Below are 13,139 nucleotides of genomic sequence, written 5' to 3' on the forward strand. Positions count from 1 at the left end.
ATTCTGCCCCCGGCTCTGAAGATTCAAGTCTTCTCTAAAGGTCACTAGAGAACCCACTTTCATTGTCAATCTTGAGGTCAGATTGAGGCAGCCAGAGGCTGGGAGAACCCAAGGGGAAGCTGCTGACGACACATTGCATTGATGAGGGAAGTGGACAGAGCGGCCTTCAGGCAGGCAGAGGCTGGGAGGAGGTCTGCTGCCCTCAAATGCCTTGCTCACTGGCTGCGAGTCCAGCTTCCCCCTCCCCTGCTACCTGCCTCGGAGTTCACCAAACCCTTTAGATCCAGGTCCCTCCTGTCTCTCTTCTGTCAGCCTCACCCCATTACCCTTGAGACCCCTCAGAGTTTATACCTAGCCCTCTACTTCCTACCTTTGGCCTCCAGTCCCATCAATCACTTAGCTAAGGCTCCCAGCCAGTTGGAACCCTGAGACATACAACACACCTGCCCAATCTACTGCACTCAGAGTGTGGCCCAGAGCCATTGGTGAAGTCTGTGAGTGACTTCCCTGTCCTGTGGGCACACCTGCTGCTTCTGGCTGGCTGGCTGGGCTAGCCCCAGGCTGAGACTGTGCCATAAGGCAGGGCCTCAGCAAATTCTACAGGAGTTGAGGGGCTTCTGGGAGAGAGGTCATATCTCTCTATGACCTCAGCTCTGTTGACCTCCCCATGCAGCCCCCTGTGGAATGGGCCTTGTACCTAGAAATGTGCAATCACACAGCCCAAGGCCTGGCTTGAATTGCTGGTCTCATAGCAGTGATTTTTTAACAAACACTGGGTTTCTGTTTAAAGGTGTCGTCCCAAGGCTCTCTATGGAAGAGAAGCACTCCTCAGAGTTGTGAACTCCTGGAGGCGCTTGCCTCACACTGTCAGGCGCTGGTCAAACCACGGAATGGGACTCCTGGGAGTCCCAGGGGAGATGCAGTGCGCACTTGCTCCCCACTCTCTGGCTGTGGTCATTGGCCAGAGCTCAGGGCTCTCCTGGACCCTGCAGATGGTTCTGCCTGTACTTATCTTGGGGACCTAGAGACTAAGTTAGAAAGGGGTGGGAATGGTCATTAGAGAACCCACTTTCATTGTCAATCTTGAGGTCAAAGAAAACCAGGGGCCTGACTTCTGATTGGAGGTCTGTGAGGCTCTCATCCAGGACCCTGAGGGAGTTGGGGCCCTCCAGCTGAAGGTCACTGGACTCGCTGCTGCTGTCATCCAGCTCTCGGAAAGACTGCAACACAGAAAAACCAACAGGTCAGGGGTCCGGAGGGTGAGAGGAAGCATATTGGTCGTGGGAGCATGTGCTGGTAAGCAGGTGTGTGTAGTCACATGTGTGTGAACATGAGCAAGTTGGCACGGCCTGGACATCTGCATGCACATGACCAAGGGCATGTTATTGGGGAAGGGAAGGTGTATGTCTAGGTGAGTACACATGCATGGGAATGTGTGCATGATAGGACACAGATACACATGTGCACTTGTGCAGGCTGTGTTTTAGCCAGTGCACATGCATTAATGAGGAGGGGTAAGAGGATGAGATCATGTGGGCAAGTGTGTGTATATCTGGGTATGCATGGGGTGGTGTGAATTTGTGAACCTGTATTAACACCAAGTGTGTGTGGGGTGTGGAGGCTTGGGAGCGGGGCCAGTGCTCTGTGGGTACAGCTCGAGGTGCCTGTTCCTCACTTGATCTCTGAGCAGACTCAGAAGAAACACAAACTGGGGACAGGAGGAAAGAGTCTCATCTTGAACCTTAGATGTTTCTCTGGAAGGGGCCGAGCCTGGCTTTTCTTGTTCCAAAAGCCCGCTGAGGTATCAGTGTCCTATGCAAAGGGGAGGGGGAGGGCTGCTTAGCTTCTAGGACACACACCTAGGTGGACACACAGAGCCCAGCACTGAGAGCAGTGGAGGGATAAAGCTCAGAGCCTAGAAGCTGCCAGACAGCAACCAGGAGCTGGCTGCTTAGGGAAGCCTGAGGCTCCCCCGGGGTGAGCACAGATTGGAAGGTCTCTGGTGTAGGGGAAGGGCTCCAGCTTCCAAGGGGCTGGAGCTACAGAGGGAGAAGTATTCTCTCATAATGTAGAGTTAATTGCTCGTTATCTGCACAACTGCCAAACCCAGATGTTGTCTTTGGTGGCCTGCTCAGAACCTCCTGTGAATTCCACCTATGGACATCAGCCAGAGACCAGGAGGGAAGGGCATGGCAAGCGTCCGGGGCTGGCTGTGGGAACTGCTGGGACCCAGGTCAGAGCAGGCCTTGGTCTTTCCTTTTATGGACTGCCTCTGGCTGGCTGACAGAGTTGGCTTCACTTGGGACTGTATGAGGCCTCCATGAACCCTGGCTCTGACTAATGGCCCTGGGAGATAATTAGCACATTCTCATAGGCCCTTCTACTTTCCAGGTGAAACATTTAATGAATAAAAATTGAACCAAAAGCTAAGTCATTATTAACCAGAGCTGACATGTGCTGGATATTCCTAGGAGTGGCTGAGTTCTACTTTTGTTTGTGTTGCATAGCCCTACCCCAGGCTCATCACCAACTGCTTCCCAGTCAGTGACAGAGTATTCAATAGAAGTCCATCCAGAGCTGGTTTTACTTAGAGAAGCCTGAGTTCCTGGACTTTAGACAGAAGGCCCTAATAAGAGATTTGGTCAAATGCCTTGCATATCAGTATCCTTGAATCTGCCACATGTCCAAGGCTAATTTCACATAACTGGCTCTGACTCTGTCTCACTGTCCTGGCCTCCTCCCTCTCTTGTAAGGAGTCTTCTACAGAATCTTCCTTGAAGTTTATAGCTGGTGGAGAGCTGAACTCCCCTTGCTATGTCCTTGCCTTGGCCTCAGCTGAAGATCCATTCCCTTCACTGAATCCTCTCTGCCACCCACTGACATAATACACTAGGCTTTCTCTTCTGCCTTCTTTTGGCTCCAAACATGCAGTGGCCCTGAGGGCTTCCACCTGCCTCCTTCCTTCTGGTGTCTCGGTGTCTCTTCAGACCTTAGAGCCAGAATATTTCTTTAGGATATTCTCTTCCAAGTTAAGCTCCCTGGAGAGCAGCACAACTGCATCTTTGGGCCTGCTCCCCCATCTTTATAGGGGGGTCATTTATGATGGCCATCAGAACCTCATTTTTAGAGCCTGCCATTGTCCTGGGTCATTTTCTTTTACAGTCATGGAACAGTCCTGTCTGAATTTACAGAAGACCCTGCAGGCTTCCCTAATGAAAGGGACCACCTCCTTTTCGCTGAGCTTGTCCATGGAGGAAAGCTGGACCAGCCCCACTCCTCTTGCTCCCAGATTCCTCTTGCCCTCGGGGACTTCCATAAAGTATGACTTCTCTGTGGGCTGGTCTCCTGGGAACACCTTCCACTGAACTCCAGCCATCTGTAAACTCAATTCCCCCACCCTGGGAAGTACCGGCACATTTAAAAAAGACTTTTCTAAAGGGCAATCGGCATATAGAGGCCCAGACACAAAACACCTTTCTACCCCTGCTCACTAAGGAAAAGCCTCATGTTCCGCCCCACACACCTCAACCTACTCCACAATCAGCATAATTGAGTGGGTGGGGGAGCAGAAAGGGACAGTGTGAGAAAACAGACCCCAAGAAGCCAGGAAGGGGCCTTTCCTTGGTAAAAGCGGAGGTTTCTTGGCTGGGAAAGGAATGGGGCAGAAATGGAGTGGGGACAGGTGGAGTCCCTGTATGAGGATGAGAAAGTGAGCAGTGGGGGAACACTTTGCGCACCTAGGGAGCGGGAGAGGATGACAGCTGAAAGAGGAGCGGGATTTAAAAGTGCTGCTATGTGTTATGAGTTGGATCTCTTTGAAAGATGCCAAGAAATACAGGAATTTATTCTTTATTATACTTGGCTAATGGACTGTGTTTCCTTGATCCAGTTATCTTCTCCCCTTCTGGGTAGTATCGCAGGAGGTATGTGTCACCTCCACTCAAAACTGATACATACACATCTTAGCAGCCCTTCTCTGACAGGACTGTGCAACTGAATCCCCCAACTCCTTCAGGGTTCTCTCTTTCGGCTCTGCATTTGCAGCTTAACAGACTCTTGATGGCCAGCCTCCATCCCAGACCAATTCAATTAGGGTCTCTGTGGATGGGACCTTGGAATCTGTCACTGGTAAAACCCCAAGGGATCAGCATCAGGCAGGGTTGTGAAGGATTGTCCTAAGTACTGATTTAGTCCATTCAGCCAGATAGGAGCCAAACCCCTTGATATTCAGCATCTAGTAACCAGAAGACATCTGCCTAGTACCTGACATTATTGCTTACCAAGAGTCGCCAGCTCCTAAGGGACTTTATCACAGCCAAGCTTAAGCAACAGCAGGGATCAGTTTGGCAAGACATGCACTGCTAGTTTTTGCAGATACAAAACCCCAGCTCTCTCTTGAAAAGTCTGGAAGGCAGAGAAACCAAATTGGCGGCATAGGTAAACACCTGAACTTGCTGCCTCGCACAACCACTTCAAAACTACAACCACAGGAAGGCTGACTGAGTGGAAATTCTACAACTAGAAGGGAAGAGAAAAGCTCACTGAGACTCACAGGAGCTGCAGAAGTAAAGGCAGAGGTATGGAGGCACATGCGCGGAGAGGGCTGGCAACTGAGGACATGGCTGTCTTTTTCAAGCAGGAGGAAGACACAAGCTCCCGACTGCTCTGAACTCCAGTTTCGGGCAAGACTCTGGGGACCCAGACTCATACGGGGAGAAACTGGACTGTCTGGCATCAGGTGGAACTGGAGGGGGGCTCTCTCTCAGAGGTGCTTGCAGCGATTACTGTGGGACACTGAGACCTGGGGGCCTCTTAGGACAGGGCGGAAGGGAAGCTTGCTGTTTGCTCCGCCCTGAGACCCCACCCCACCCAAGCTGTGCGCAGAGGCTTTTGCATATGAATGGCCTGGCCCTTTGCAATCTAAAATTACCTAAAAAACTGCAGCTGAGTCAGAGAGCCCCAGAACATCCAAAAGAAGGCCCAAGGCCCCACAGCAGCTTGCATTGCTTCACAGCTGGGCCTCATCTGGGCACCTCCAAATCCCAAACAAAGAAGAGGAATCTGCAGATCTCTCTGTAGCTGCTGCTGGGTGGCCTCAGGCAGAGGCTAAATTAGCACCTCCTTGGAGATCCAAGAGCCAGTGTACCCAGTGGTCAGAGTGGGACCATCCAGATTACAACTCCTCAGATCCATAAGGGACACACTCAGGGGGCAGACTCAGTGAGCATCAAAGCCCCACTGAAGCAAGTCCTGCCTCATAAGGGTGTCTCCAGCACAGTTCTCTCATTGTAGACACAGCTGATCCTCACAGCCAAATGGCCTGGAGGTCAATTCCTCCCAGTGATACCAACAACAATCAAGTCTTAACTACAACAAGACTGTGCACACAGCCCACAAAGGGATGCACCAAGAGTGTCCACCTCAGGTAACTGGGGAGGCTGAGCCACTGGGCCCTATAGGACACCTAGCACACAAAGCCACTCTATCAACTCAGAGAAGCAGCCAAAATGTGGAGACAAAGAAATAGATCAGAAACGAAAGAAAAGGAGAAAACAAACTACTGGATATAGAGTTCAAAACCACGGTTATAAGGTTTTTCAAAAATTTTCTAGAAACTGCCAATAAATTTAGTGAGACCCTCAAGGATATGAAAAAAGACCAACTAGAAATTAAGCTTACACTGACTGAAATAAAGAATAATATACGGAGACCCAACAGCAGACTAGAGGATCGCAAGAATCAAGTCAAAGATTTGAAATACAAAGAAGCAAAAAACACCCAACCAGAAAAGCAAAAAGCAAAAAGAATCCAAAAATATGAAGATAGTGTAAGAAGCCTCTGGGACAACTTCAAGCGAACCAACATCAGAATTATGGGGGTGCCAGAAGAAGAGAGAGAGCAAGATACTGAGAACCTATTTGAAGAAATAATGACAGAAAACTTCCCCCACCTGGTGAAAGAAATAGACTTACAAGTTCAGGAAGCACACAGAACCCCAAACAAAAGGAACCCAAAGAGGACCACACCAAGACACATCATAATAAAAATGCCAAGAGCAAAAGACAAAGAGAGAATATTAAAAGCAGCAAGATAAAAACAATTAGTTACCTACAAGGGAGTATCCATACGATTGTCAGCTGATTTCTCAACAGAAACTATGCAGGCCAGAAGGGAGTGGCAAGAAATATTCAAAGTGATGAATAGCAAGAACCTACAACCAAGATTACTTTACCCAGCAAAGCTATCATTCAGAATTGAAGGTCAGATAAAGAGCTTCACAGATAAGAAAAAGCTAAAGGAGTTCATCACTGCCAAACCAGTATTATATGAAATGCTGAAAGGTATTCTTTAAGAAGAGGAAGAAGAAGAAAAAGGTAAAGATAAAAATTATGAACAACAAATACATATCTAACAACAAGTGATTCTAAAAATCAAGTGAATAAAAAATCTGATGAACAGAATAAACTGGTGAATATAATAGAATCAGGGGCATAGAAAGGGAGTGGACTGACAATTCTTGGGAGGAAAGGGGTGTGGGGATGCGGGAAGAGACTGGACAAAAATCGTACACCTATGGATGAGGACAATGGGGGGCGTAAGGGCATGGGGTGGGGTGGGAACTGGGTGGAGGGGAGCTATGGGGGGGTGGGAAGAGGAACAACTATAATAATCTGAACAATAAAGTTTTATTTTAAAAAATTAACTTTTTTAAAAAGCAAGTCTGGAAGGCCCCAGAGATGCTTCACCTGTATCTGTGAATGGGCCAACCTCGTTAGCTCACCGGTGGCCCAATGCCCACTATTCCAGCCCCTCTGCAGGCGGCTACACGGCTCCCATCTCCCCAGAGGAGCACCTGTTTTTCTGATACACACTCACCAGCATCACTGTCCTTTCCCGGATCAGCTGCTCCCACAGGCCTCCCTTCCACTGCCACTTCGGACATAGCCCCTCCGCCCCTCCTCGATAGGCCCCCTCCTGCTTCCACTTGGTCTTCCCGATGCCAGGCCCTGGGGCCAATCAACTGTCAGAAGAGTGGTGAGAACACCTGTTTGTTTTTTCTGCTTTGGGTCCTAACACAGGGCTCATGGCAGAGGCACTGCTGACCCCAGGTGTCCACCACCAAGCCTGGGTCTCACCCCTCCACCCAACTACTGCCTCATCTGGAAGGGGCGAGGCCTCTTTCAGAGTAGTCTCCCCTTCACTCAGTCTCTCCCTGACCCAGCAGGCCTGCACCAGAGCCTCCAGACATGTCTACATTGCAGCAACTGACACACCTACAGCCCAAGCAAAGGGGGGGAGGGGGTGCGGGGGGGTTGTTTACACGCCGTTACGCTTGGAAGATGTGGCATGTTAGCAGGTTGGTATTCTACAACTGTCACTGGAAGGTGAGAGAAAGGCCATGGAGAGGAAAGGGCATGGGAATGCAGGAGCCTAGAGCACCCCGGGAATGTCACCCTGCCCCTCCCTCCAAGCTGCTTCGAAAACTCTAGGAGCACCAGGGGTCTGGAAGGGGCATGGAGGGTGGGTAAGAAATGCGCCAGGAGGACCTCATTTGTTTTCTTTTAAAATTTCTTCAAAACGTTTGGGACTTCTGTAATGGTTAACTGAAAACTGTCTGATGAATACCTACACAAAAGCCATTGTTCCTCTGGCTCTCTCCATGCCTCCAGAGCTGGTCTCCAAGGTGAGCAGCTAATTCTTCATCACCTGCAATGCCCTCAGGCACCACCTGGCTCCTTGCCCACAGCTGAAGATCAGCCTGATACCCACCACCCAAACACAGCTGGAGTCAGTTCCTCCGTTTGACTCTCAGGGAGTCTGGGGAGACCAGTGGCATCTAGTCCTTTTTTCTATCATCTCTTCCCATGCTTCTACCTCCACCCAGACTCAATTTTGTTTTAACCTTATCAAGATTATGGGATGGAAAAAAGTGCCCAGATTTCAGAACATGAAAAGACAAGTCTCAAAAATGGATTGGCTGCGAGGAATAGAAGGGGGGGGGGGGGGCGGGGGAGGAGCGGTTCTGGGCAGCTCCGAGGTCTCAGCTTGTATAACTGGGCAGATGGCGCAATTCACCAAGCAGAGCAAGAGATGAGTTTGAGGTCTCTCTGGGACATCCGAGTACAGCTGTAGAAGCTCTGGCTGTACTGGTTTTGTATAACAGCCTCTGGCTGTAAGTGAAGACGAAGGCCTGGCTCATATTATAGGAGGTATACAGACCAAAAGGGAAGAGGGCCCCAAACCAAAGCCGGAACATTTAAAGGACAGAGACCTTGATGGAGAGGAGCAGCAGCCAGGATGTAGGAGGGAGAGGAGGGAGCCCTCCGGAACCAAGAGGAAGCAGTCTCTCAGGAGGCTCCACTGCTGGTCAAGAGTAACGACTGAAGGTGACCATTGGACTTGGAGGCAGGGAGGTTACCTGGTGCTGGTGGGCAGGGTCCACTGGCACAATGAGGGAGAGCAGGGAAGTGGGTGAGCAAGGAACACCAGGGAGGTAAGGAAAGAGAAGTTCTGGGATGGAAAGACTTCCTTCAGCATGTTGAGTTATGGCTCGTAAGGAAGTGGAAGTATCTGAAGATGGAGATGAGGACCGGCAGATGGGGTAGGCTCTCCAGGAGGCAGGGGTGCTGGGGCCAGGGCAGAGGAGTCCCAGACAGGTGGATGTCCCTCTACCCTAACAGGACAGGGGGAGGAATGTGATGGGGTCAGGTCAATCTGTCGTTGGATATTGGATAGCAAGATGTCAACGGCTCCCTTGCCATCTGAAGGTTCCTGTTGTCTTCCTAGGGCAGAGGGTGTGGTCACCTGCTGAGAGTGAGGGTGGGGACGAGGGCCCAGATCTCAGGCTGTGGAGGTTCAGTGAGCTGAGGTGGAGGGTGGGAGAGGGCCTTCGACTGACTACCCTTTGTGGTTTTCCTCCCATTGATTTTCTCCAACAGAATTTGGCTCTGGGTAGCAGTGCACAGGCAACCTACTAAATCCCACCAGGGCTGTTTGTGAAGGGCAGGCCTAAGTGGAGGCCAGGAGGAGCTGGGTGGGAGAGAGTGGAGGTACTGGAAGTTACTGATGGAAAGCTCAAGGGACGGAAGGCGGTGGTCAGACTTGAGTGGGCCAGTTTAGAGATGGACAGTTCAGTGATGGTGAGGTTCCAGGGGTGGCCTGGCGGTGAAGCCCCCGAGAGGTCAAGGAGCAGAGAGGCTGGGGTAGAGGATGCTGTAGCCCCCCAAGAGGAAGGGAGAGGAACCTTAGAGGCAGGTGCCAGTCTTCCCTGCGTAGGGAAAGTAGGAAGACATCTGATATGAGCTAGGGAAGTGGGGTTCACCTCAAGACCTGGAACCTCAAAGGCACAGGCAATCCTATCAGATGGTGGGACTGAAACAGCCCAGGAGACACAGAGGGCCTTGGCCCCACCTCCTACCTCTGACGTGGCAGAAAGAGGGACAGAGTAACCCTACAGGAAACCAAGTTTCAGGGCAGGGAAGTGACAAAAGCCAAGTCCAGCAAGGAATCTGTTGGTCACGGTCTTTCAACAAACATTTATTGAGCAGCCACATCTGCCAGGTCCTAGGATTGACACAGTCCCTCCCCTCATGGTCTTAGATCCTGACAGAAGCCCAGTGGAAAGGCCTGGGGTAGGGGGATGGGGCAGTGGGAGGTACAAAGGTTGAAAGAAGCTTTCATTGAGCAGAGGCCCAGACATGTGAGGAGTGGTGGCCTGAATCTGTCATGCCCTCTCAACTAACAAGGACTAAAGTCTCCTTGCCCAGAGTCTATGCAACCATTCCATCCTCAGTTCACTCTTTGACTAAGATGTACGAATGCCTACAGCTTATAGGGCCTTTAGGTGTGTGGGCCAGGCTGGGCAGAGGGAGGGAGGAGGGTGCAGAGCAGGGCGTGGGTGTTGGCCCAAGGTTATAAGAGGATGGTGGCCAGCGGTTGTAGAGGGAGGCACTCGGGGCTCTCAGAGGCTTGTCTGAGGGGGACCTGGGCTGGTGGGGGGCCTCTCTGAGGACGGAAGTGATGGGGATGCATTTGGAGGGATTTCCTGGATTTGGGGATTCTCTACAGGGGTCCTGTCAGAATCCTGGGGGGAGATTCCTGCCCCAAGAATCTGGGGTGATTGGCCTCCTGCCCTGACTCCCGTGAAAGAGGCATCAATCTGGGGAGCAACAGAGGAGGGAGCAAAAGCAAAGAAGTTGTTGAGCCACTGAGCTACGTGGGAGGACCCCCGGAGGGAGTGGCCCAGAGACCGCCCTGCCTGTCGCACCAGTCGGGGTTGGCTGATGGCTGGCTTTTGGAGGCAAGCAAGACACTCCTGGGGGGTGGCAGACTGGACGGGAGGCTCAGTAATGGTAAGGGCAGTGGCTTGGGCCATCGGGGAAGGACAAGTCCACAGGGGGGCACGATGCGGTTTGAGTGGCCAGTGGATGTGACCAAGGCGGATGGCTCTTTGTATCCTGCGAGACAGGTGGCTGATCCCACGGTGGATGGCAGCATGCTCCTGTGGCCCGGCAGGCTGGCTGGGCGATGTGGCATCGGGGATGGCTTGCTTGGTGGGACTGTGGGGAGGCCAAGCCAGGAAGTGGCATGTACCTCGGGGCAGACGGGAGGCCCGGCAGGTGTGGGATGCTCTTAGTGCTCTCAGCGGGGGGTGGGCTGGCCGGGAGTATGTCGCAGCGGTCTCCGTGGGCTCCAAGCTCTTTCCAATACAGAACCTCAGATTGAGGGCTGGAAGGGGCTCAGGGACCACCCAATCCAACCTTTCCCTCTCTTCGGATCCTCTTTCCCCTACACAGGGGACTGCCCGTTAACAAACCTCAGGGACAGAAGGGACACAACCCACAAGCCACTGTCCCATTACAGGATGGCTTTAAAGAAGTTCTTTCTTATCTGGAGTGAAATTTGCTTGTGTGAGCCCTACGTGGTGCTGCCCTGTGCCCTTACAATCCCTCACATTGGCCCTCACTGTGTCCACCCTCCTTGTTGAGAAGGGGACAGAAATATATAAGGAAGCTCTCACCAAAGGCCATGTCTAGCCCACAAAAGAGACAGCTCTGGAAGGAAGGTCTCTATCAGCAGTTTAGAAGAGAATATATGGTTACTGAAGGCCCCCCATCTGGAGGGAGGGCTGGGGTGGTCCAGGCCCACAGGCCTTTGAAGATTATCCTTAGGACAGCTCAGGACTGAGAGTCACCTGCTGTGACTGTGTCCCCGAACGGGGGGAGGCAGGAATCCCGGGCCAAACTTCTGGGCCACTCACCGAGTTTTCAGCATCTGAGTCCTCGGAGCTGCTGATCACCACAATGCGCTCCTCTGAAACAGGCGGGGGAGGCAGCGTCAGGCCTGCTAGGAACGCCCGATCCCACCCATCCCAGCCCAGTTCTCCCTTTCACTCACTCTCCCTGACCCAGCAGGCCTGCACTAGCCTACACAGCTCCAGGCACAAAATGCTCACTGCTGCAGGAGCCAGTTTCTCTGGGGACCTTTGCTGGCCAGTGGACTGGGTGGGTGATGTGTGGCCTGCAAGAGGGGATGTCAACATGCACTGTGTGTGCCTGTGGAATCTGGTTTTTCACAGTGGCTTTCCATACATGCCTGCTGGCCCTGTCTGTGAGTACCTAACGCAGCTGCTGGCCCTGTGAGTACCTAACGCAGCCGCTGGCCCTGTCCGTGAGTACCTAACACAGCTGCTGGCCCTGTCTGTGAGTACCTAACGCAGCTGCTGGCCCTGTGAGTACCTAACGCAGCTGCTGGCCCTGTGAGTACCTAACGCAGCTGCTGACTCTGTGAGTACCTAACGCAGCCGCTGGCCCTGTGAGTACCTAACGCAGCTGCTGGCCCTGTGAGTACCTAACGCAGCTGCTGGCCCTGTGAGTACCTAACGCAGCCGCTGGTCCTGTCTGTGAGTACCTAACACAGCCGCTGGCCCTGTCTGTGAGTACCTAACACAGCTGCTGGCCCTGTGAGTACCTAATGCAGCCGCTGGCCCTGTCTGTGAGTACCTAACACAGCTGCTGGCCCTGTGAGTACCTAATGCAGCCGCTGGCCCTGTCTGTGAGTACCCAACGCAGCTGCTGGCCCTGTGAGTACCTAATGCAGCCGCTGGCCCTGTCTATGAGTACCTAACACAGCTGCTGGCCCTGTGAGTACCTAACGCAGCTGCTGGCCCTGTGAGTACCTAATGCAGCCGCTGGCCCTGTCTGTGAGTACCTAACACAGCTGCTGGCCCTGTCTGTGAGTACCTAACGCAGCCGCTGGTCCTGTCTGTGAGTACCTAACGCAGCCGCTGGCCCTGTGAGTACCTAATGCAGCCGCTGGCCCTGTCTGTGAGTACCTAACACAGCTGCTGGCCCTGTGAGTACCTAACGCAGCCGCTGGCCCTGTCTGTGAGTACCTAACGCAGCTGCTGGCCCTGTCTGTGAGTACCTAACGCAGCCGCTGGCCCTGTCTGTGAGTACCTAACGCAGCCGCTGGCCCTGTGAGTACCTAACGCAGCCGCTGGCCCTGTCTGTGAGTACCTAACGCAGCTGCTGGCCCTGTGAGTACCTAACGCAGCTGCTGGCCCTGTGAGTACCTAACGCAGCTGCTGGCCCTGTCTGTGAGTACCTAACGCAGCTGCTGGCCCTGTCTGTGAGTACCTAACGCAGCTGCTGGCCCTGTCTGTGAGTACCTAACGCAGCTGCTGGCCCTGTCTGTGAGTACCTAACGCAGCTGCTGGCCCTGTCTGTGAGTACCTAACGCAGCTGCTGGCCCTGTGAGTACCTAACGCAGCTGCTGGCCCTGTCTGTGAGTACCTAACGCAGCTGCTGGCCCTGTGAGTACCTAACGCAGCTGCTGGCCCTGTCTGTGAGTACCTAACGCAGCTGCTGGCCCTGTGAGTACCTAACGCAGCTGCTGGCCCTGAAAGCGGACTTTGCTCCCTGTGTTGGCCTGGCAAACACCGCCTGGTTTGGAACCTTTTGGGACCCTCAAGATGCTCATTGGCGTGTTCTAGTTCTCAGACTGTGGGAACGTTCAGTTAAACAATAGCCTACATCTAGTTAAAACCTTTTGATCTGCCATTAGCATTTGTGAGCAAGGAATATCAGTTAGGGCTGGGTGTGTGAGCAGGGTCAGGGCCCAGGCTGGGACCTAGGATG

General features: G+C 52.7%; 1 protein-coding gene across 2 annotated transcripts in view; it reads right to left on the reverse strand.

Moving 5' to 3' along the window:
- The window catches only part of PML (PML nuclear body scaffold), a 52,971-nt gene that overhangs the window by 1,614 nt on the left and 38,218 nt on the right, over positions 1-13,139 (reverse strand). The window contains exons 7-8 of one of the 2 annotated variants that reach the window (XM_008157073.3): positions 11,261-11,313; positions 1,070-1,220 (exon numbers count right to left, since the gene is read on the reverse strand). In XM_008157073.3, the coding sequence (XP_008155295.2) occupies positions 1,070-1,220; positions 11,261-11,313 (204 nt within the window). Of the gene's footprint in view, positions 1-1,069; positions 1,221-9,523; positions 10,700-11,260; positions 11,314-13,139 lie in introns of those variants that run through there. The other variant, XM_028133397.2, reaches the window with a different exon arrangement.

The sequence above is a fragment of the Eptesicus fuscus genome, chromosome 5, assembly GCF_027574615.1.
Source record: "Eptesicus fuscus isolate TK198812 chromosome 5, DD_ASM_mEF_20220401, whole genome shotgun sequence".
In the NCBI taxonomy this organism is placed as follows: domain Eukaryota; kingdom Metazoa; phylum Chordata; class Mammalia; order Chiroptera; family Vespertilionidae; genus Eptesicus; species Eptesicus fuscus.